General features: G+C 37.2%; 1 protein-coding gene across 17 annotated transcripts in view; it reads left to right on the forward strand.

Moving 5' to 3' along the window:
- MGA (MAX dimerization protein MGA) overlaps nt 1-23,794 on the forward strand; it is a 131,476-nt gene extending 107,682 nt beyond the window's left edge. For 6 of the 17 annotated variants that reach the window (XM_037502266.1, XM_037502265.2, XM_037502264.2 and 3 more), the window contains exons 14-24: nt 582-879; nt 2,442-3,068; nt 6,231-6,521; nt 6,663-8,179; nt 10,989-11,119; nt 12,888-12,930; nt 15,508-15,714; nt 16,791-16,902; nt 17,184-17,417; nt 18,543-18,719; nt 19,849-23,794. In XM_037502266.1, coding sequence (XP_037358163.1) covers nt 582-879; nt 2,442-3,068; nt 6,231-6,521; nt 6,663-8,179; nt 10,989-11,119; nt 12,888-12,930; nt 15,508-15,714; nt 16,791-16,902; nt 17,184-17,417; nt 18,543-18,719; nt 19,849-21,125 — 4,914 coding nt within the window. In that variant the 3' untranslated portion in view covers nt 21,126-23,794. Of the gene's footprint in view, nt 1-581; nt 880-2,441; nt 3,069-6,230; nt 6,522-6,662; nt 8,180-10,988; nt 11,120-12,887; nt 12,931-15,507; nt 15,715-16,790; nt 16,903-17,183; nt 17,418-18,542; nt 18,720-19,848 lie in introns of those variants that run through there. The other 11 variants (XM_037502269.2, XM_037502273.2, XM_054700780.1 and 8 more) reach the window with 8 other exon arrangements.
- The last annotated feature ends 1,374 nt before the right edge of the window (nt 23,795-25,168 follow it).

Consider the following 25,168-nt stretch of genomic DNA (forward strand, 5'->3'; position numbering starts at 1 on the left):
TTACAGTGAGTTTCTTGTAATGTTTATCTTGAACCCAGATTTTGTCCAAGAGATGAAGACACTATCTTCAAAGCAGAGTTTTCTGAAAACTGAGATGACTTTATGGCTTAGGCATAAGCAAACTGGTAGATTCACTGTATATTTTTCAAATATGACGGATGCTTGCAAGGACTCTTAAGAAAGCTTCATTGTGCCTGCCCAATCTTGTCAGAGGTTTTGTGAAATAGTTATCCATTTCTGCTGATGATTGTTAATAGCTTAACCAGTATTGCTTATATATAAGAATTGGATGATTCCTTAGATTTGACTGTATTTTTCACTACCTAGGGTGCAGAAATTATCATTTCCTATTTTGAAACCACCAAAATGAAGGCAATGAGATTAGTTCAGAACATCAGATGACAGCATTTTTTCACTTCCTAATTACTCAGATTATCCCAGATGGAAAAAGTCCATTCCTTTTTCCTTTAAATCTGAAAAATAGACTTTTTAAACCTTGTAAAAATGAAACCCCTGTCAAGGGAGATGAGTTAGCAAGAGAATTTTATCTTTACAGAATTTCTCTTTGCCACTTGTTTCAGGTTAATGGTAAGAGTTACCCGCAGGCTAAGTTGCTATTGGGACAGATGGGGGCATTGCATCCAGCCAATAGGCTAGCTGCTTATATCACAGGCAGGTTGCGACCCTCAGTCCTGGACCTCTCAACCCTCAGTACTGTCATCTCCAAGGTAGCATCAAATGCCAAGGTGGCTGCATCCAGGAAACCACGTACCCTGTTGCCTTCAACATCCAATTCCAAATCGGCTTCCTCCTCCGGCACTACAACAAATCGCCCTGGGAAGAATCTGAAGGCATTTGTTCCGGCAAAGAGACCAATTGGTAAGTTGGACCTTATATGTGTGTTTTGGAAAGGCCTGTGATTTGGTGCTGGGTCAGTGGATACCGGTATGGAGGCGGTAAAAATTTTGGCATTATTCTTATTCTTGATGTCTCTCTTGCCTGGATATTATTTTTATTTTTATTATTATTATTACTACTACTACTACTTTTTTTGGTAACTTTTTTTTAAAGATTTTTTTTTTTTTTTATTTATGCATACAAGAGCTGGAGTGTAGAGCAGAGGTGTGGGGAGGTGGGTTGAGAAGATTCACCAGAGACAGAGTGGGGAGCAAAACAGGCAGATCTACTGAAATACACTGCCGAGGAGAGCAGTGGGTGAGACAGGCAAGGTCTGCTGTGCCCTTTGGGTCACCTCCTGGCCAGGGATGGAACTCATTCTACAGTGGCTACAGGTAGCTTGATAGCGCTGAGACTTTAACCCCTGTGCCACCAGGGAGGCCCTTTTTTGGTAATTCTTCTGATGATATTCAATACTAGGTAAATTGATCTTGATCAGTTTTACAGTTATTTCTCAACTTTTTGACTGGTTTTATTCATGTAGAAAAGACTTAGATTTCACTTTTGTTTCTTAAAAAGGTAAGATTCTTAAGTACTTACTTTAATTTTCCTAGGAAGACTGTTGTTTTGGTATCAATCATGTTTGTTCCTTGAGCTTAAGAAACCAAGGAGCTAGCAAAACCAAAGTGGGATGAGCAGGAATTGTATAGGCTTTAAAATAGAAGACTTTTGTAAAACTTAATTTTAGAAACATTGCTTGATTCTATTCATCCCTGTTCTGTGAATGAAAACCTTTCTTTAACATTTCAGTACTAGTCTGTAATAAATTACCTTCTTGAAAACATTAGTGTTTTAGCATTCAGAGCATATACAGTTAGTTTATTAAATTCCACTTTTTTGTTTCAAATTTATCTAGAAATGTTAAGTAAAAGTGTTGATTGCTGTATTTTATTCCTCTAATAGGAGATTGAAATTTCTGGCTGAATGCTGGTGTTGTGTGAAGAGAGAGTGATAGGCATTGTATGTCTTAAAAAGAACCCATTTTACCATTTTTTTTAAAAAGTAGTTTTAACCGATAGTCTTTTAAAAAAGCAGTTCTATCCTGCCCTCTTTTGAAAAAATGTGGACATTCGTATCTGCCTCATAAGAAGACAATAAAGAGATGGAGATCCTGGGATGGGAGGAAGTGATAGGAACAAGTTTTAAAATTAGAATTAGGGAAAAAAATCTCCTTCTTGCTTTCTTCATCTCTTTCGGATGATGAAGTTGTGTGCTGCTGTACTGTCTTTATGTCATGGCAACCTGACTATATTACATAGCCGAAAGAATCTAGTAGTAACACCCAATTGTAATTCCTTTCTTTTTAGAATTATGGGTTGAGGGAAGTGTTTATTTCTGTGAGTGGGAATTGGCCCATATAATACAGGTAGGTAGTACCTGTAAGAAATTGACCCAGTGGTGCACAATAAATGTTAATAAACACAATCACTAAGAGGATAAAATATGAGAACTGAAGATTTTGACCTGCAAATTTTTATTTGCAGCGGCTCGACCCTCTCCTGGTGGTGTGTTCACACAGTTTGTGATGAGTAAAGTTGGAGCCCTGCAGCAGAAGATACCTGGAGTTAGCACACCCCAACCCCTAACAGGGCCACAGAAGTTCAGTATCAGACCTTCTCCAGTAATGGTCGTCACACCTGTGGTTTCTTCTGAGCCAGTTCAGGTGTGCAGCCCTGTGACTGCTGCTGTCACTACTACCACCCCACAAGTGTTTTTAGAGAATGTTACTGCTGTGACACCTATGACTGCTATTTCTGACGTGGGAGCTAAAGAACCTACTTATTCTTCTGGTGCCACCATTACAGGGGTTGTTGAGGTCTCTGAAACTAATACCAGCACCCCTGTAACACCTACCCAGTCTACAGCCACTGTGAACCTTATCAAAACGACTGGGATAACTACCCCTGTGGCTTCCGTTGCTTTTCCTAAGTCTTTGGTAGCATCTTCTCCAACCATAACTCTTCCTGTTGCTTCCACTGCCTCCACCTCCATAGTCGTGGTGACCACAGCTGCATCTTCTTCCATGGTGACCACACCAACTTCATCTCTGGGCTCTGTTCCCATTATACTCTCGGGAATTGATGGGAGTCCACCAGTGAGCCAGAGACCAGGTAAGGCCTAGATGTTACTGGCTGGTTTACTGTACAGCTATTTATGTAAAGTGACGGTTGTGACAGGATTATAGATCTATCAGGGAAACAGTGTAGGTTTTTCTGCTATAACATGATAACATGTATTCCTGAAAACTGTTGCACTTTGCAAAACTGAACACTAAAAATAATTGAGCTTGTGGGTAATATCTGGAGAAATCACTGAAAATTTACGCAGCTTTGTAACCAGAAAACTAATAATAACAACCACAACTGGCACCTTGGTGGTAAATTAACATCCTTGACAAATGGTTTAGTAGAGCTAGAGATTCCTTAGGAGATACTTAAAATATTCAAATGTTAGCTAGAAATGCTGGCTATAGGATACTGAAATAATGTTTATGGGAGTGGAACTCGGAGCAAGTAGACACTAAACAGGAAGTACAACTTGCTGTGCGTTGAGAGCTGGGGCATGCACATGCTGAGGAGGGAGCCCAAATGTAGGCACTCCTGTTTGGGAACAGTGGTCATTTTTTTTATGGGGGCGGAAAAAATGGGAGTGGGTGGGTGAAGGAGAGAAGAGAGCTGCTGCCTATGCTGCAGCCAACCCAGATCTTCTCCTTTTCCTTGCTGAAGATTCAAATTCTAGATCCTCTTGCTTAGTAAAAATAATTTATGAATCAGCCCACTTTCCCTATACTACTGACCATTTTGTTTAATTATTATGCGTGAACTGATTGAAATAGAAAAAGGGCATTATATTTGTTTAGGACACTAGTATTTTATGTGTTTATCAACTTCTAGTTAAAATTTTTCTCTTGTTGACTTTGGTTGAGTTTGAGATGGGAATATCCTATGCTTTGGTAATTTTTCTATTGTAATTCAACCAGCAAAAGTAAATATTCTCTTTCTATACTCAAGAGGGATTAACTATGGAAAAGAGTGAGAGTCTTTGCAGGATTTAAGGCGAAATAAATAGCCAGTAGCAGTTCCGTCTTGGTTACTGATATTTTTCCTACTAAATGTTTTTGCCTTTAGTGACATGATCCTAATTCCTGTTGATATTTTAGGAAATAAATAATTTGGGAGTTTATAAGCTGATGCTTTGTTGAACTTTAGTTACTGAAAAGTGACAGTATTAAATTTTTTGTTTTCTGCTTCTCCCATAAACAAACATAAAAATGGTTAGTTTAATAACTGATGTAGGAAGTGAGGTCATTTTTGTTGAAGCTGCTTGTGTAATATTTCCTATGGAATCTCAGTGGTCATATCTTGGCATTTTAACTGACTATGTTTTCTAAACTATACATGGATTTCAATCTGTAATTCTGTCACGAAACATAAAGTATCTTAACTTCTTAAAATTCATTATTTCTCAGATTCTAGTCTCTCAGAATCTACATTCAGGTAGTTTGCACTGCCTCTCATTTGTACTATTGTTGACTTAATATTCTTCCTTAGAACACTCATTTATGTATTACTTAAATGTATTTTTAAAAGGAGCAATATTATTTTAATTGGAAGCCAACATTACTTGCCAAAATAGAGGCTAAATCCCATAAATAAATACACCAGGAGTAATAAAAAAAAATTTAAATTCTAGCTGACTACTGCCTATTCTTAGCATGTGACCTGCCCTCTGTTAATGAAGAAAACCTCAAAATTCTGGCTTAATATGAAAGACATCAGAAATGGTACTTAATATATAATTAATAGGATTGAAATTGGAAAGGGGGGATATCTTTGTGACATTGTGATATAGTATTTCATATTCATATGCCACCTGAAAATAGCTTCTGCAAATATCTCTTGAGGAAATACTAATGTTAATAAATTTCCTTATGTGCTCTTTTACAAATGAAACTGACTCAGACAACAGCTACTTCTAAGAAAGTGTGTGTAATTTTGTTCTAGGTTCATAAAAAGAATCTCAACTTAGGCACTTAGACATCTGTGAATTTTTCATTTGACTGCCCTTATTTTCTCTTCTTCCTCTGTTCCCGCGTTTCAGTAAACACACATTTAATATATAAAAAGCTGCTTTCATGGTCTGAATTGCAGTAATTAGGATTTTAATTACTTTCTGATACATAATTTGAGTAAAAATGTTCAGGAAATTAAGAATGTGTTAACATGTGTCTTAATTCACATAAGATAGATGGTTTTGTTTGAATTGAATACTTTTTTCCATGAACAATTTGGTCGTTGAGTTTTATCTCATTTTCAAGAGTAGTCCTGGATCTTCTGCATAAATTTTGTTATTTAAATATTAGGAGCATGGCTTTCTTTTAGAAATTTAGTATGTTTGGTGGCCAGAATGCTTATTGGATAGGATCTCGTATGTTAAGTGAAAATCTTTGTTTTGATTATTGTTAAATAAGATCACTAATTTGAATGGTAATGTTAGATGAGTTTTATTTATGCTTACTACTCTGTTTCTCTACCTCTTTATACCTGTCGCTAACAGTTTACCTAGGTTACTCACATTTTCCCCCATGTCTTTAGAATTTCTAAGTATCACTTCCAAACATTAAGGTGCATCTATAGACACTAGCAACAGTTTGAAATCTCTTCTAAAGCTCTTTTGAAATCCCTTCTAAAGCTTGCTTCTTGTATGTCCCACAATTTCACTCCATTTTTAGGGGGTATATTTCTTTCCCGTTTAGAAAAATAATTTCCACAAGTCTTTAAGCTTTGCTTGTTTGCCAGTGAAATTAAAAAGTCAAGAGGCTTTTTATACTTTGTGATTTTTATTCATTGACTTTATCTTGAGAATGAACTGTGATACTAAGTCACTAGTGTTAACTGTCTGAATTTTAAAGTTGAAGAGAACTTTATCATGGATGATCTCTTTAACTTTAAATGTGAATCAAGATTTAGAGAACTGCAATGTTTTCCTTTAGTCCAGAAGCATTAACTTTTTAAATGCACCACTTCACAACTGAAGCTTTCTTTTTTTTATCGTTCTTAATGTTAGGTTCTACCATGTCTGGTTAACACTTGGGTTTAAAATAAATTGTTCTCAGCCATAGAACTATTAAGTAGTATATCATAGAGGTGCAGGCTTTTGCCAACTTCATAATTAAAAGTTATTGTAGAAGGCGAGATCGATCCTGTGTCATAATTTTTCTGCGTGTGTTAAAAGGAAGTTCTTATATTATGTTTCTATTTCCTGTTTTTCAGAAAATGCCCCTCAGATTCCAGTGGCTACTCCACAGATCTCTCCTAACACAGTGAAACGTGCTGGACCTCGACTGTTGTTGATTCCCGTGCAGCAAGGTTCTCCTACTCTTAGACCTGTCCCAAACACACAACTTCAGGGACATCGAATGGTCTTGCAGCCTGTTAGGAGCCCGAGTGGAATGAACTTGTTCAGGCACCCTAATGGGCAGATTGTCCAACTCCTCCCTTTGCATCAGCTTCGAGGCTCTACTACTCAGCCCAACTTACAGCCTGTCATGTTTCGGAACCCAGGTAATTTTCTTCTGTGAATCATTTGACTGTGTGGCATGTTGATACACCAGGATTGGTCTTAATCTCTTAAAGTCACCTGTGTCTAATCTTGGAAATCTTGATAGGGGCAATAATGATTTAAGCTTTTCTTTTTCTTACCAGGATCTGTGATGGGAATCCGGTTACCCACTCCTTCCAAACCTTCAGAAACACCATCATCTTCTGCGTCATCCTCTTTCTCTGTTATGAATCCTGTAATTCAGGCTGTTGGATCTTCTCCAGCAATGAATGTTATCACTCAGGCACCGTCATTGCTTTCTTCTGGACCCAGTTTTGTGTCTCAGTCTAGTACACTGACCCTGAGAATTTCCCCTCCGGAACCACAAAGCTTTCCGAGTAAAACAGGCTCCGAAACTAAAATAGCCTGTAGCTCAGCAGGGCAGTCTGTTGGTACAGCCAGTCTTATTCCTCTCCAGTCTGGAAGTTTTGCCTTGTTACAGCTCCCGGGACAAAAACCTGTTCCCAGCTCTGTTCTTCAACATGTTGCTTCTCTTCAGATGAAGAGAGAATCCCAGAATGCAGACCAGAAAGAGGAAATGAGCTTTTTAAAAAGAGAACAGGAAAATAAAAAGACCTTACAGTCAGGAGAAGAAGCTATAGATACCGAGGCTAACAAAATGAAGCAAAACTCAGGAGCTACTGCTTCAGAAGAAACCCTGAATGATTCCTTGGAAGATGGGGGTAATCATGTAGAGGAAGAATCCCTCACAGAAGAAGATCCTGCATCTGTTAAACCTTCTGAGCGTTCCTATATTACTAGGTCACACATTGGTGAAGATTATAAAGATGTTGATGAAGAGTATGGTATTAGGAATCATAATAGTTCCAAAGAAAAACTGATTGTTCTTGATGTTAAGACCATTTCTGAAAAAGCCAGTAGTACAACAGCCCAAGGTGTAAGTAATGCACAACCTAAGAAACTTGGTGATATGAAAGTGGAACAGCAGAAAGAATTAAATGATTCAGAGGAAAAATCTAATGAATTTCCACTCTTCTGTAAGGAGGAAAATGAACTTGAATTATCAAGGACCAGAGTTACGGAGCAGAAATCTAACTCTCAGCCACAGGCCAAGGAGAAGGGGTGTGATGACTCTCTGGAGAAGGACAGTGATAAGGAGAAATGGAGAAAGCACCATAAGGACCCTTTGACCCAGAAATGTGTTGAAACTGCACAAGAATGTAAGGAAGAGGCAGATGAGCAGTTAATTAAAGAAACAAAGACTTGTCAGGAAAATGCAGATATGCTTCAACAAGAACAAGGCATCTCTGATTTCCTTGGAAAAAGTGGAACTACTCTGGAGAATGCCAGAGTTCTAAAAACTGAATGTGATTCTTGGAGTAGAGTTTCTAGTCCTGCAGCCTTTTCCCTTGTTCCTAGGAGAACTACCAAAGGGAGGAGAGGGGAAGGACATTTCCAAGGCGATGTATTGCTCCCAGGAGAACAGATCCAACCCAAGCAAGAGAAGAAGGGTGGGAGAAGCAGTACTGACTTCCCTGTTTTGGATTTGGAAGAGGAGGACGAGGACGATGAGAATGAGAAAACCGATGATTCTATTGATGAGATTGTGGATGTTGTTTCTGACTACCAGAGTGAGGAGGTTGATGATGTAGAAAAGGTGGTGAGCCCATTTTTGTTGTGACTGAAACCTCAAGGATTTAAATGATTTAAATTATTAGAGACAGTAGCTTTTGCAGAAGATCACTAAGACCTGATACATTCATTTGGATGCACAGGTTTAGATCATGTTTAAATGACTTTGTAGGTTTTAGACTGTCAGTCAGGTAACATTTATTGAGCTTATATTGTTCTTTGAGACTTCTCTGCTACTCTGGAAAGTCTGGCCTAGGCCCTTACGGAACAGATACTTGTGAATCCCTATCAGGTTGGGTTTTAGAGAAATCCTCCAAGTACTACTCCCTTTTGATTTCAGTTAGTTTCTTTGTCACTCATTATGTAAAGTGATGATAGCTTTTCTGATGCATATAGAATCAGAATGGGTGACTATAAACCTAGAGAATAACTTTTCTACCTGCTTTTACAGAAATGCTTTTCTTTTGGGGAAGAAAAAAAAGGGAAGTACCATTTAATATTTTAGTATAATCCTGCCTTAAGTTGCTTTTAAATTATCTCCTTAGTTTAAACATTTCTACAGTGTATATTCTGATTCTGAACATTGCTCATCTTCATTTATAATGTAGCCTTTATATATTCTTTAAATTTTTCTGAAACCGTTTTCTAGATTGCCTATTTAGGATTGTATTTACTGCACTAAGTAATTTAGAGTCAGACGTAGAGCAGAGGTTGGATAAACTTTCTGTAAAGGGCTAGATTTGCAGTCTGTATGACTTGCTGTTGTAACTACTCAGTTGTCCTTGTAGCATGAAAGCTGCCATAAACAGTAGTAAGTCAATGAGTGTGACTGTTCCGATAAAACTTTATTTGCAGAAATAGGAGGGGTGTGGTTTGCTCACCTCTGACATGGAGTTTCATGTAAATCACAGCTAGCTGCCAGTGGTGTGCTCTAAAATACCGTGTCCCTCATAAAGATCAGATAATAGACTTTCTGCACTGATTGTCATGCAGTTGGGCGCTTTAGAATTTGACTTCATTCATATTCTGTGTTAGCTGGTCTTTCTCTGTTAAAATGCCTCGCTTCCTTATGCAGATAAAACATAGCAAGAATAGTATTTTAGGACTCTAAAATGTTTGATATTCCTTTCTTGTTTATTTCTGTACCTCAATGGTCTCATTTGTAAAATGAGAATCTAGCTCTAAAATTTGATGATTATCTATGCATTTGCCTTATAGTCCAGCTATAGCATAGTCCTTCGAAAGGACAGTTATCTGTACTAGGTAGCTGGTGTTTATTCATTGAGTTTAGGAGTTATATTGTGGAACTTCTTTTAGTTTCCCATTGTGAATCATCCTGGATAAGCATCAGATCAACAGTCCAGCTTTAAAACCAGTGACAACTATTGCTGTCAGTACTGACTTACTAGAAGCTTTAGGGCATCTTTAATCATTGAGGGTGGGATTGCTTCAATTTCCTAATAGGGAATCTAACATACAAGGTACACTGACCTTTTTTTAACATGAGAACATTATATGAAATGATCTTTAAAACCTAAATTCTACCTTGTATTTAGGTACGTCTCATAACACCTCTATTTTTATGCTTATGATTAGTGTTAGAATAGTAAAAGGAAAATTGTAAATAGCCACTTTAATTTAAATCTTCCATTGTGAAGGTTTTTGCATATTATTTACAAAGTCTGCCATTAAAACCATGCAGTAGGCAGACATTCTTCAGCTTAAATATTGTAAATACCTACTTATGTTAATATTCAGACTCTAGATTCTTTTGGCACTCTGTTGATTCAGCTTCCTTGAGTAAATGTTAATATATGTTGTTTACAGCTAATATAGATTATTTTTAATGTTCTTAAATTGGGGAATATAAATGATGGCTTGCATTTAGTGTCTTATCAGCCTTATGGAGCCTGTAAAGTGGGGGTAAGTAATTTTCCAACAAGTTTAAACATAGAATTAATAAGGTGATTGGGATGCTTCATTTGAGTGGTGACTCTCTGGTACAATAAAATTAATAGGTAACATATTCATTGTTTAGTTTCTGGCATAGTAAACACTACTTTTAAAGGTGGACTTAAAAATAGCTGCATATCCTATAACTTATACATTGTGCTATTCTGTAAAATGTACAGTGAGTTTCTGTGACAGGGGCTTAGTAAATGCTTACTGATTGGCTCATTTTGAAGTATAATAAGTAAGTATAGCATGTCTGGTTTTGTTTTTTTTTTTTTTTTTTTTTTTTATATCTGAAATTCTTCAAGGGCTCTTGTTTTGTGGACTTGAGAGACTTGGAAGACTATGTGGACTATAGTCTACATCCATTATCTGCCATGAGTATGTTTGGGTGTTTGATAAGGAGTTAGCCTTGAAGCACTTTAAAGTAGGATCTGAATTTTTCTTTCCATCTTTCTCCTCATCAGATTTTATTGTATGGCTCTTCATTCTTACGATTCATGCAGCTTTGTTACATCTGTACTTGAGTTTCTTGTCCATTAGAGATAAGACTAAAGCATCAGTCCAGCCCTTTGGGGACTCTGCTGAATGTGATGATATACATATCTATACTTTAATACATATCTATAATACATTTGTATAATACATATCTATACTTTAATACATATCTATACTTTATAATGCAGTTCTTGATTGTTGATTATCCGTATGTTGTCTTTATGACTTAATTCTTTCTTATGAGTAACAAGTTTAGGATTATTAGAACTTGTGGTGTAAGATTAATGTTTGGCACTAAGTTGGTTTTTTAAGGGGAAAGTTCAGTTGAAGATTTAGGTGTGCTTTCTTCCCAATACTTTATTTACTGTTGGAATGTCATATTTCAGAATAACTGTGTAGAATACATTGAGGACGATGAGGAACAGGTGGATATTGAGACTGTGGAAGAGCTCTCTGAGGAAATTAATGCTACCCACATGAAGACCACAACTGCCAACACACAGACTTTCAAACAGCCGTAAGTCTTGTTTTTCTGGATTGTTGTTGTTTTGTGGCCATAAAACTAAATACTGTGTTTAGGAGCTCTGGGTAACTGGTCAGGTTCCTTTATTCCTTCAGCCATTTTCTGATTAGTAGATGAGTAGATGAGGGAAGGAGCTGGAATTGAGAGGTCTATTAACTTTCCTTGGTTGTTGCTGGGACACAGTGTATAAATGTGAATAACATGCTTTGGGTCTGACACATTGTTACTAAAATGCTAGTTTGTAGCTATCTAACCATGGGTAAATGAAATGAGGAAAATTCCCCCATTTGAAATATTAGGTAGAATCCAAGTACAGGATCTGGCATAGCTTACCCAAGTGTGCTATGGTTAAGTAAATGCTAATTTCTTTATTTTTAAAGATACGGCATTAAATTCTAAATTTGGTTACTAGTTGACTAGATGAGGTATGATTAAAAAACGTTTTCTACCTGTTAAGCTGATGAGATGAAAATAAAGAGTGTGACAACTTGTTCAGAAAAATTTATTCCGTTTTCTCTTTTACTAGGCCTTGTATTGCTGAGGGGTTGTGGTGTGCAGGAAAGAAGGAAGAGTTCTTATTTTGTGCCAGTGTGCTTTTCCTGTTATCTTATTAGCCATCATATAAAGTAGCAATGAATTGCGAAAAAATAATTTTTTATCCACAGTGATACTGAGAAAGTCTAAGGAAGAGTGGGAAGTAGGCCTGGTAGTTCTTTTCATTCTAGAGTTTTTTGGTGGCTACTTCAGTTGTCTCGTAGTTACTTGAAAGAGTTTAAATTTCATAAAAACTTAATTATAATTTGCTCATCAGTATTGCTGGGTTTATGTTCATTATACTAATGTAAGCTAAATTCTGATGTAAACTAAAAAGTACCATTTATAACAGTAACAGAAAATAACTGGGACTGTTAACAAAAGCTGGGCAAGACTTTTGTTATTGAAAGACATTGAAGAAGAATTCAATAAATGAGTATACCATGTTAACGGACTGGAATAATAAAGGGCCAAGACTAATGAACATATAAAGAACAGGAACTGTAAAGGAACAAATTGTTAAATTTTTAAAAATTTCCATCAAAACACCATGGAAACAGCGAAAAGGCAAATTTGGAAAAAACAAGCAAAAAAGAAATACACACTTTGGAGTGCTAGATATCTAGCAGTTAAATACTTTTGTCAACATATCTCATATGTTGTTGAGAAACAAATCAGTTGAAGAAAGATACACTATGGTATGTTTAAAATGCTGCATAATATTTTCTCTTTAGGGATCTATCATAAGTTGCTAGTAATATAGTAAAGATGTATGTGGTAAACTCATTGTGGGGGTGTTTACTTATGAGAAAGAGGAACGTAAATGTGATTGGGTTGGCTGCACAGAGATTCTTATATTTCTGAGTAGTTGGTTTTTTTTGTTTGTTTTTTTTTTAATCTCAATCTGGGTAATAAATACCTGAGTGTTCTTTATGTATTTGTTAATAATTTTTTATTCTTTATATATTTTTATTTATATATTTATGAACACATTTTTCAGTGTCTGAAATAGTTCATGATTGAAAAAATAATTTGCAGTTTCAGGGACTATCTGAAACTCAGAGGAAATAGAATTGTTGAATAAATCATATTGCCACATGCTATATCTTGAGAAGACACTGATTACAGTTTAGACAATTTGGGGTGGTTTGGTTTAATGAAGTTGTAAAATAGGTTTTAAGAGTAGTACGTTTCCGTAAGACATTGAAAAGTACTGTTCTTTATGTAGGTGCCGTGCTTCAGATGAAAAAGCTGCTGAAAAGAGTCGAAAGGTATTTACAATTCATTTAATGACAATCATTTAATAAAGCTGATGTTAATAAAATTGATAACATTTGTCCTTAGGGTTAAAACAGTATTAGCTCTTTCAGTTATCACTTTTCTAGACTGTTTTTACTATCAATAACTTAATAAAATAAACTTTTTCCCTTAAACAAATTATACTGTTAATGCTGTTTTTCCCTCATAATTCTCCTGCTGTTCCCACATTATTTAGGGCAATTAAAATGGGTATGGGGTTTATGAAAATTCATGTCCTTATTAGAAAAACTAATCCTTTAATATATTTGACGTAAACAAGCTGACTTTCTTCCTATCAGAACTCATGATTTTCAGTGACCAAAAAAGATTCCTTTAAATGATGACTGGCAGTTTAAGTGGCCTTGAAATTATAAACCTTTAATTTCTTACTGTATTCAATGTGTGTTATCATGGAACCATAATTAAGAACGATTTTCTCTTTATCCTTACTAAGAATGGGAGAGAGTTTGGTTGTTTAAACCATTTTCCACTTGTCATTCTTTTTTTTTTTTTTTTAAAAGATTGATTTATTTATTTATACAAGTGCTGGGTACAGTCAGAAGCGCGGAAGGGTGAGAGAATTCACCAGAGCCAGAGCAGGGAGCAGAGCAGGCAGAAGGACCGAAGTACACTGCTGAGGGGAGCAGCGGGCGGCAGGAGAGGTCTGCGCGCCATGTGGGACCCTCCTCTGGTGGCCGGGGAGCAGCCGGGGATCGAACTGGCGCTGCAGAGGCTGCGGGCAGCTTCGCAACCCAGCACTCAACCGCTGCGCCACTGGGGAGGCCCTTGTCATTCTGTCTTAATTTAAGAGGACGAGCTAAATAAAAATGATGGAGATTGGGTTGAGATGGAACGTGATAGTCAAGTCTTTTCAAAAGCCATTGGTTTTGGTTTTGTTCAGGGGGTCAGATGGCACATATTTGCATGGCTTTATTTTGTACATCTTACTATATTATATATATTTTTCATTCATTGTAAAACATTTTCACATAAAAGAATTTTCCTAATAATTTATAAAATCCATTATTTTGCACTCCAACTCACATACAAATTATGTGAAATACTGTTTTGCTCTATTTTAAGTTGGTATTAACTTCCTATTTTGTATTTTTCATTCCCCCATACTGTACTGAGGTACAGTAAGGTTAACCTAACCTTAGAAAGACTGTATATAAGAGTTTTGGGTATGTGATTGGGGTTTTAAGAAAGGCAAAATTGTCAGGAAAAAAAGGAAAAACAGAAACATCAGAGGGAGAAACACAAAATTAAGAAACTAATTTAGAAAAACACAAATTTAAGAAACAAAATTAGTGGACAAGAAATATAATCAATCCTTTGTATAAGTAGTATTTACAATACTACGTCACTGTAATAGTCACTGTTAATGGTTTTAAAAAACTTAACTATATGAATAAGGAAGACTTAATTTCAATCTTGAAAAATGTGTAAGTACAAATAACAAATTAGAAGGTGAAAGAGGGAAGTAGAAGGGACAAATACAGCTGATGATAGCTCATTTTACAAAGGATACCATGTATTGTTGGTGAAATGAGAAACTGAGAATTATATTCAAGTTGCAAAGGAGTCAACAGGAAAACTGACATTTATGTTAGGTGGATGGGCTGGCAGATGTAAAAGAGTTATGTGAGCTAAATTCTCTTATGCATAGTAGAAAGTAAATAGATAGCATTGAAAATAGAAGAGTAAGCTTATATTACTATTTTTTATTTAGGATATAGATTTAAGAACCAGAAAAAGCCGTTAAAAGAATCAAAAAGTGTTTGTGTCTGAGGATCCAGGTACAGTACAGGGCACAGTTGCTTTTCATTATAAGCTCTTCATATATTTATATTTAAAACTATAGGCATCTATTCTTTATAAATTGAAATAGGAACAAAAAAGGAAGTCTGAGGTATTCTGAGGGTCAAGAAAGACTTTTCTGAAAAATGGAAAGATTGCATTTTAAATGTTAGAGTCTAGAGTGGAAGGGATGAGTAATCCTGGTGCAGCCAGTAGCCTTTATAATGGCAGGGAGGTCTAGGGTTGCATAATGTGTTTTGAAAACTTATAGCACTTCAGAAGGGTTGGAGAGGAAAAGTGTTTTTAGAAAGAGTGGCAGCTGATCCTTCACCAATTTTTTCTTACCTTCTCCCCCCCATCAAAATTTCATAAAAATTTTTTCATGTAATTTGTGTCATGAAAATAAGTTCTAATAAATTCTATAGATAAATTAATTCTAGTAAATTCTATACGTAAGTTTTTTCAAATCTTATCTCCTCAAATTCTTTCTTGAATACCAGTGAAATTTGAGAAGTGATTTGATTGCATTGGCATGTGTTAACTTTTACACTCTTGGGATTAGATTTGGAGGAAGGAACAACCTTCCTCCAAAATGAGACTAGTGAGATGACCAGTTGAGAATGTTCCTGGAGTCCAGACAGATGGTGGGTGGCAAAATAGAGTAGTGCCGTTTGGGGTTGAGGAAGGGAGCAGATACAAGAAAGATGTTTAGTGAAGGATACTTAGTTGGTAATCTTTCATTTGGACAGACTCCACCAGTCCCTATAAAACTGAAACCTGAATACTGGAGTGAAAAGCTACAGAAAGAAGCAGAAGCTTATGCTTACTATCGCCGCACACACACTGCCAATGAGCGGCGTCGCCGTGGTGAAATGAGGGATCTCTTTGAGAAATTGAAGACTACTTTGGGATTACTTCATTCTTCCAAGGTTTCTAAAAGTCTCATCCTTACGAGGGTAAGTGTTCTCTGAAAGTGACATATATGAGTTTGACTAAGAGTTTTTAGGGATACTTTGAGAAAAAGAACCATTACCATTTGAGGGACATTGAAATAGAATTTGAATTTAATATTTTAGTGTTGACTGGTAAAAATCCATCACATATCTTAGGGGGAGAATTCTTTTGTTGAATCAAAGTATCTTTTTGCTGAAAATTCTGGTAAGCTCTCATCGTTATGATCTCATTAAATTGGTTTTCTCTATAGCACTTAGAACAGCTTAATCACAGTGATAAGCACAGCATCAATGATATTGTAACATGCTTCTTAATGGTTGACAGTCATTTTAAAGGAAGATACGTAATATTCATGCTAGCAGAAATTCATTTAATTTGCTTTTAATTTTTAAGTAGATGGTGGAGGGGAGTACATGGCAAGTTTCTAGAACAAAGTTACTTCAACCATATTTTATTTAGATTTGGAGATGGTTTTAAAGTTGATTATTGAAATAGAAGCAAATTTTTTTTTAAAGATTTATTTTATTTTTGCATACAAGAACTGGGGTATAGGCCAGTGGTGCAGGGGCATGGGGCGGGTGGGGTGGGAGCAGGTGAGAGGATTTGCCAGAGACAGAGCAGGGAGCAGAACAGGCAGATCTACTGAAATACACCGCTGAGGGGAAGCAGCAGGCGAGACAGGAGAGGTCTGCTGCGCCATATGGTTTAGCTCCCTGGCCAGGATCAGAACTCAGGCAGCAGTGGCTGGTGATAGCTTGATAGCGCTGAGACTTTAACCCCTGCACCACCAGGGAGGCCCAAAGTGAAATGTTTTGTATAATAGAGGAAACACCTCTTAGCTACTCAGTGATGCATTTTGGAAATAACATGGTCCATATTTCCCAGCAATGTAAGTCAGAAAACTTCCTGTAAGTTTAACAAAAATAATATCAGAAACATCAACAATTGTTTTAAATGATTCTAGTAAAGCTCTTACATGTAATAGTTTAAAGCTTTCTCTTTAAAGAAATTGTGTTGGCTTCATCTGCTGTTAGGAAAGAGTGAATCCTTTGACAGTGTATTATTATTTCTGTTCTAGGCATTCAGTGAAATTCAGGGACTAACAGACCAGGCAGACAAGTTGATTGGACAGAAAAATCTCCTGACTCGAAAACGGAATATTTTGATACGTAAAGTATCATCTCTTTCAGGTAAGATGTGTGAATGGTTTCTGGTGAAGAATATAATAACAGCCCTAGTGAGGAGAAATCCTCTGTGTACCCTTTCAGTAGTACTTTTTTGAAGACTTGGATGCCAGAGTTATCAACAGAGTTACCTGTAGACTGGGTGGGGCTTTTTTCTGGATTGTAATCACTCTTCATCTTCCATAGTTTTGGGGAGTATAGTTAAATCAACAGGATTTCAGTTGACACTATTTCTCATCATGTGGGGTCATATAGAGAGTGACAATTTATTCCCTATCAATCTATAGGTAAGACAGAAGAAGTGGTCCTGAAGAAGCTAGAGTATATTTATGCAAAACAACAAGCACTAGAGGCACAAAAAAGAAAAAAGAAGATGGGATCAGATGAGTTTGATGTGTCTCCCAGAACTAGCAAACAGCAGGAAGGATCTTCTCCATCATCTGTAGATCTCGGACAGATGTTTATAAATAACAGAAAGGGGAAACCTTTGATTCTTTCCAGAAAAAGAGACCAGGCCACAGGTAGGGGGGGCATTCTTTGCTTTCCTTAAAGTAGACGAACATCAATTTAGTTTAGTTTAGCTTAGTTTAGCTTAGGTTAGTGGACTGAATGTCTTCTCTTGCCCATAATTTTAGTTTTAAATTAACTAAGGGTGAGTTGTATAAAAAGTGGGACATTAACTATAAAAGATTTCTATATTAGAACTGAAATCTTACATATTCAAGCAAATTCTAAGTTACCGGTTACAGTACCATAAGACCTCCTTCTGATAGCAGGTCTATCGACATTTTTATTTTTCTTCTAGTGTTTCAGTGAGTATTTTCAAGCTGTCATCTTTACATAATTTAAACATGAACTCTTGATTTCCCTGCAGTTCTGTTCATGGGTTTGGATCTAGCTGAAAACAAGTTGGAAATTTTTAAAGAAATTTAATTTTGTTGCATCAAGGTCTATCAGATTACATATTAATGAATTGCTCTTAAGGAACAAAATAAATGGGTTTTAGTTCTTGCTTCCTCCTATCTTGATTTTAGAAGTGAGGCTAAATTGATTTTTATATTACTTCTTTTTCTCATTAGAGAACGATATACCCTTTCTCACTGTTTAAGTCACTCACTCATAACACTCTTTGCCCAGTGTTTTGAATGAAGAACTCTGGGTTATTATATAAGCTAAGAAAATAGTAATGGGAACTAAAATAGTTAATTTTAACATTGCAGAATTAAATGATATTATTGTTTAGAAAGGATTTTAATGATCATGAAGTCCAGTCACCTCTTCTCGTGGATGTATAAAAACGAAGTAATTTGTTAGAGGTGTATAGAAAAGCAAATCTAGGATTAGAATTGTGTATCTCTTCATCGTGAATCACCATCAAGTCTATCAGAAACATTCCCTTTGAAAAGGTGGTTCCATAGCTCTCTATTCCTCAAAAATAAGAACTTTTGTCTCTTAGGAGAATCAGTGGACAGGTAACTATTACTCAGTGAAAAATTAAATTCAAGTAAGGGTTCCCTAACTAATTTTGAAATTGACTTCTAACCTTTAAAGTCAGTGTAGTTTCGGGATATCTCCTAGACTCTTAGGCTACGCTAGCATTAGTTGAAGATCTTTTATCCTTAACTAATTTCTGATCTTCCTTACAGAAAATACCTCACCTTCTGATACTCCACACACCTCTGCCAACATCGTGATGACTCCACAAGGGCAATTGCTCACCTTGAAAGGACCCCTGTTCCCAGGACCAGTGGTAACTGTTTCTCCTGCTCTCTTAGAAACAGATCTGAAGCCTCAAGTTCCCAGCAGTGCTGTGGCTCAATCAGGTGTGTCATAAACGTTACCTTCTGTGGGTAGTAAATGAGAATTTTCCCTGTTACTTGGCGGTGACAGAAAAGCCTTTGATTATGTTCTGTAATGATAAAGAGCATTTGCTTTGGTTGGAGATGATCCTCTTTCTAGAATATATTTGGCTCCATCTGTGATACTTTATTGGTATTTTTCACTTGGGATTGGAAACTTTTGTCATCTCTAGAAAAGATGTGAAAATGAAAGGAACATGAGAAGTCATAGTTTTAGTCCTTAGTGTTGATAAATATTTATCAATTTTGTGGTGTACTCAGAGATTACATTACCAACCTGATTCACTTTGAGCACCATTTCCTTTTGAGGGGAAAGGGTAGAGTTGGAAAGCAAGTCTCTCTTTGATGATTTAAGTTCCAGGCACCTAAATTTTTGATTAAGGTGAAAGGGTATCTATCCTTACCAGTACTGATACTTTGAAATCCAATCTGGAGGAGTAATCCTTTCTCTTAACATGTGCTGTCTCTAGTTTCCCTCAGAGTAGCAGTTAATTGGGTAACAGAATCATGATGCATATCTGCCTTGGGATAAAAAATTACTTGGGCAGGATTTCTAGAAAATGAAATAGAACTTTTGTTAATGATGGAGTATCAAAGAGTCTTTTTTTTTTTTTTTTTTTTTAAAGATTTATTTATTTATTTATATAAGCACTGGGTACAGTCAGAAGCGTGGGAGGGTGAGAGAATTCACCAGAGCCAGAGCAGGGAGCAGAACAGGCAGAAGGACCGAAGTACACTGCTAAGGGGAGCAGCGGGCGGCAGGAGAGGTCCACCCGCCATATGGGACCCTCACCTGGCAGCCGGGGATGGAACCGGCGCTGCAGAGGGTGCGGGCAGCTTCGCAGCCCAGTGCGCAACCGCTGCACCACCGGGGAGGCCCAGTATCAAAGAGTCTTTAGGTTATTAGATTTTTACCCATTTTCTTGTCGGATATAAATTCATAATTTGAAGAACTGATATTTCCATTCTCTTCTTGATAAGTGTAGACTGGTGATTTTTTTTTTAACGTCACCCTGCGATAGTTGGTCATTGGATATGAATGAGAGCTATGCTTACCACTGTAGATCTAAATGAAATATTTTTCTCCCCCCAGAAAATGACGACTTATTTATGATGCCAAGAATTGTTAATGTAACCTCCCTGGCCACAGAAGGAGATTTGGTAGATATGGGTGGCAGCAGATATCCTCATGAAGTTCCTGATGGCAAGCCTCCTGACCTCCTGAAAAACACCGTCAAGAATGAAGATAATTCCTTTGAAGAGTCAGGTAGACTCTCTTCCAGAGGCAACCATAGAGATGGCCGAATGGCATTGGGTTCAACACAGGTCTTTCTGGCAAATAAAGATTCTGGTTTCCCACAGATAGTTGATGTTTCCAGTATGCAAGAAGCACAAGAATTCTTACCCAAAAAGACTTCTGGTGATTTGAGAGGGATTCAGTATAAATGGAAAGAGAGTGAATCAAGACGGGAGAGACTGAAGTCAAAGGAATCTTCATTTCATAAATTAAAGATGAAAGACCTCAAAGACTCAAGCATAGAGATGGAACTGAGAAAAGTGGCATCAGCTATAGAGGAAGCAGCACTGGATCCCAGTGAATTGCTAACTAACATGGAAGATGAGGATGATACTGATGAGACTCTGACCTCTCTGCTCAATGAGATTGCTTTTCTTAATCAGCAACTAAATGATGACTCTGTTAACCTGGCTGAACTGCCCAACTCTATGGAAACAGAGTTCCCAGGGGATACTCGACGGGCTTTTATCAGTAAGCTTCCACCTGGGAACAGGGCAACTTTTCAGGTTGGCCACTTGGGAACTGATTTAAAAGAGTTGTCTGATGTCCAAGGGGAGAGTGATTCTGTCAGTCCCCTCCTCTTACACTTGGAAGATGATGACTTCTCTGAGAATGAAAAACAGCTTGGAGAACCAGCCTCTGAGCCAGATGTCCTTAAGATTGTTATTGACTCTGAGATAAAGGATTCTCTCCTTTCCCACAGGAAAGCCAGTGACGGAGGGAAGAGTACTTCTGGCATTCCCGGAGAACCTGAAAGTGTGTCCTCACCCCCCATCCTACACATGAAGGCAGGCCTAGAGAACAACAGCACAGATACTCTGTGGAGGCCTATGCCAAAATTAGCACCTCTGGGTTTAAAAGTAGCTAATCCGCCCAGTGATGCAGATGGTCAGAGTCTCAAGGTGATGCCTTGCTTGGCACCTGTAGCTGCCAAAGTTGGGTCAATTGGACAAAAAATGAACTTAGCGGGGAATGACCAGGAATGCCGGGAGAACAAGGTGATGCCTACATTGGCACCTGTTGTGGCCAAAATGGGCAACTCTGGGGCCTCACCAAGTTCTGCAGGGAAATGAACTTGTCCTCAGGCAGAACCCAGGCTGTGAGGGAAAACAACCTTTCTCTGCAGGCATCTGTTTATTTGTGTCATGGAATTGTGATCCTTGACTTTGATGTGGTGGATAATGGTAGAGAAAGGGGGTAGGGTGCTGATCTTGGTATAAGAAATTACTACTATGAAATTCTGATCATGTTAAAATGTGTTACCTCACTTGTGGTGCTGGGTCTCCTCATCCTCTCTAAGAAGATGTGATCCATTACTGAACACGAGGTGCCCCTCTTACCCAAGGAATTCATAATAAGATTCTAGGTCCATGGTGGTTTTTAGTCTTTCTTCCCAGAGAAAAAGATGCTGGAGACTTTGGAATTGCTATGGACTGAACTGTAGTCGATAGATGTTGTTTAGTTTAAGTCTGAAATCCAAGGAATGTGATGCATCTGTGCAGAGGGATCCAAAAGAGAGAGATTCAGTTGATGTTTCATGAGTAGGGGAAGAGAGGATGGGTACCATGGAATACCAAAGTGGAGGACTTTGTGTCATTCAGCATAATTTTCTCTCATATCCCAAGTTTCCTATATTCCCTCGCTTTTTCAATCAGAATTATAAATCCAAGCCTTCTGGTAAAGTAAGGATGCTTTTAACTTTTATTACTAAGGTAATTATTTTGAGATGTTTAAAAAAAAAATGCTAGTTCTCCCTCACTGTCTTTGGGTATTAAAAGACCATTTATTTCACAGTAGGAGGGATATCTACCTGGAATATATATTTTGGAGGTAGGCGTAGAGGAGCGCTCCCCCCTTTCAGAAATCACTCGAGATAGTTAAAATGAAAATCATTCCCTCCCTAGACCAGAGACAGTGGCCAAAATAAAAAAAATTGTGGGGCTGGATTTTTCCACAGTCAAACCAGCCTTCTGGTGCTTGAAGGTTTCATTCACTTTTACCTGCACAGGATGTAAAGAAAAGAAAAGTCATAGTAGGCACTCTTTACTAGGGAAATAAGAGGCAGTATTTGAATCACAAGATATATTTTTTATTATCTGCTACCATGGATTCAGTGATCTGTAGAGCTTTTTCACTCATTTGCTGTCAGGGTGTGAAAGACTGACAGCCTGTAAAGATAAAGATATTTATATTTTTGTATAGTTGTTTTCATAGATTTCTCAAAAGGCTGAAGTTTTCAACCTAGAAGATGAGATTTGTATTGAGTATAGAAATGATGTTTCCTATCTAGTTTGTAAATAATCATGGTGCACTTGAGGGGTCTCTTGGAAACTCCTGGGGGCAAGAATCACTATTCTGAAAATGTATAGACTGAGATTTAGCTGCTGCATTTTGCCTTTCTTAAATAATTATATTTTGGAATGTAACCCCTTTCTGTCTTCATTGACAGAATTTGCTTGTGTTGTGAAACACTAACACAAGAGCTTCCAGTGCCTAGGCTGTGCCTAGGCGATACCATTTCTTTTACATCCCCCTGTCGTCTTTATCCCAAATGCCACTCAGCATATCTTCAAAGCTAGGTTGTGGGACCAACTTTGGAATAGTTCTAGCTAGTGAATTACTACTTTCATGGTTGGTTCCCTTTCTAGTAATTCTGGTCATCAACAGATTGAAAAGGGTGGAAAAACTTCTGTAAATTGCAGTGGGAGCAAGTTCTTTATTGGTTTTGTGCTACTTGCCTTTCTAGACCTGCTCATCAGCATTCAACCTTCCTTCTAAGGATAAGGTTACTGAAGAAGCTTGAAGTAGGTAAAGAGTGCCCTCAATGGTAAAGAGTGCCCCTCCCACTCCTCTTTATCCAGCAAATTTCATTCAATGCCTTAGCCAAGGAGTCCACACCTGTCTTCCCTGCTAATAATTGTCCTTGGAGATGCTAGTACTTAATCCAGGTATAGCAGTTTCCCATTATTTCCTTGCTTGTCTTGTCCTCACATTTCCTCCTGACTTCCCAAGGCTCTTGTTCTAGCTTTTGAGGGCCAGCTAAGGAGCAGACAAGTGAGTGAATAATACTCAGGAAAAGAAGGACCATTCTGCTTCTGAACACTGTTCCCTTTTTTAGAAGAAAGTATACAAACAGGCTAAACTCACTTCTTGAGGGGTAGATAGTTGATGCTGTGTATGAGAGATGTACAGTAATGGAATTGAGATGCTTCCAGCTATTCAAGGAAGCTTGGAAATACCATTACAAAGCCCCCAAGATGATGATGTTTGCAAGACCTCTTAGAACTAGGAAGTCATCAGGGCTAATTTGAGGAGGGCTCAGTCTTCAGAACAGTCCTGCAGTCTTGACAGAAATCTAAAATCTCCAAAACTCCTACCCTTGAACCTTACCCCAGGAGAAGCTATTCTATGAAAATTACGTGTATGATTATGAAAGATGTAGTTGAGTGAGAGGAGTTGAGGAATCTGGAGGAATAGCGAGCTCTCACCCTAACTCTCTATAAGAAGCATGATCTCAGTAGACCAATATTTCGCCTTTTTATACATCTGTAAATAAATGGAATGTTTTTAAGAATATAATTATGTCAGATTTAGCTTTTTCTTTTATATATTAAATATATATCTTTCCTTTTCTGCTTTTGAAAAAATGACTATTTTTTTAGAAACCTCAGAACAGAAGTTTGGTGATTGAAAGGCAGAATGTTATAAACTTGAAATAAATAAATCAGTTATAATAATTAAAGCAGGACTTGTGTTGGGAGGTTTGTGCAGAGTTGGAGTAGAGAATTCTAATGCCCTGAGACATATCTGAGAGAGGTGTCACTAAAGTAGTTTTATCATAGGAATTTCTTAACTGTTTCCACAGTTTCTGACAATACTATTTAGGAGAGGTTTTTGGTGTTCTAATCCTTGTAGATTGTTTTACATGGGATTTCAAAAGTTTGTACAACTTGACAGCAAGTATTTGTCTCAAGAAGTTGTTCTATGATGAAGAAAGGCTAGCCTCATAGTACTAATGTGTGCAAGGCATTACCCCTGTCACCCTGTGCAAAAGCAGAATATAAACAGTCTTAGTGGCTAAGGACAGTAGGCTTCGTACAAAAAGATACATAATAACTAGTATCATAATTTACAAAAAATGATTAAAGGAGATCTTTAGACATTGAATTACTCTACAGTCATTAATAGATCAAATCCAGTTATATTAATGTCGTACAAATTACTTTGTATAATTTTATAATAAATGCAGCCCCCCCCCCCCAAGAGTTATGGATGAAATACCTTCTGTAACATGTTTTGAACACAGAAGAAAGGCAGACAATCCATGTTATTTTGGGTAGTGGATCATAGTTACAATTTTCCCCCCTAACTATACTGGTTGGAATATTGAAGTGGAATGGTGTCAGCTAAACTGAGTGGTCAGAGCGCTTTGAAAACGGGTCTACAGATTGTGGTGATAACTCTTCCTTGTTCCTCCCAGAAAATTTAAGGGGGAAAAAAATACCAAGTAGACAGCACATTTTCAGGTATTACTGTAGAGAATGATAACCCAAGAATCTATACAATTCTTGCACAAAATTGTTTTGAAGAGAGTGTAAGGGCATCAATAGTATTATCTTAGGAAATTTTATGTGAACGTGAATGGCTGGATGTAGAGAAAAATAAAGGTGAGGGATTCAAATTTATTGCCATTTGGAGGAAATAAAGCAGTCAAAATGCATTTTGAAAATTAAAGGGAAAGAATTTGATTATATACACTTTTGAACAGAGGCGTAGATTTTATATGACAACTGCTCTCCAAAGTTACCTAAGGTTGACTAATAGTGTTGGAGGTATGTGGAGGATGAGAATACCAAACCATGGGCTGAAATGGGAATTTTGAGACAAATCTAAGCTCTACTAAATTATTTATTGTGAACACTGTTAGAAGAGATTTTGTTAAATGGGATAGCAGTCTTGGAAGCATTGTTTCGAGATCCATCCTGTTTCCAGCTGCAAGCTTTGGTCTTAGTTGTCTCACAGTGCCTTGCATGTAAAGGTGCTCAATAAATAATTTGAATTGATGAGCAAATGTTTAGCCTGTTCCAGGGTCTTATAATTGCACCTATTTGCATGT

This window comes from Talpa occidentalis, unplaced genomic scaffold (assembly GCF_014898055.3).
Source record: "Talpa occidentalis isolate TD23 unplaced genomic scaffold, MPIMG_talOcc4v2.1 talOcc4.11, whole genome shotgun sequence".
Lineage (NCBI taxonomy): Eukaryota > Metazoa > Chordata > Mammalia > Eulipotyphla > Talpidae > Talpa > Talpa occidentalis.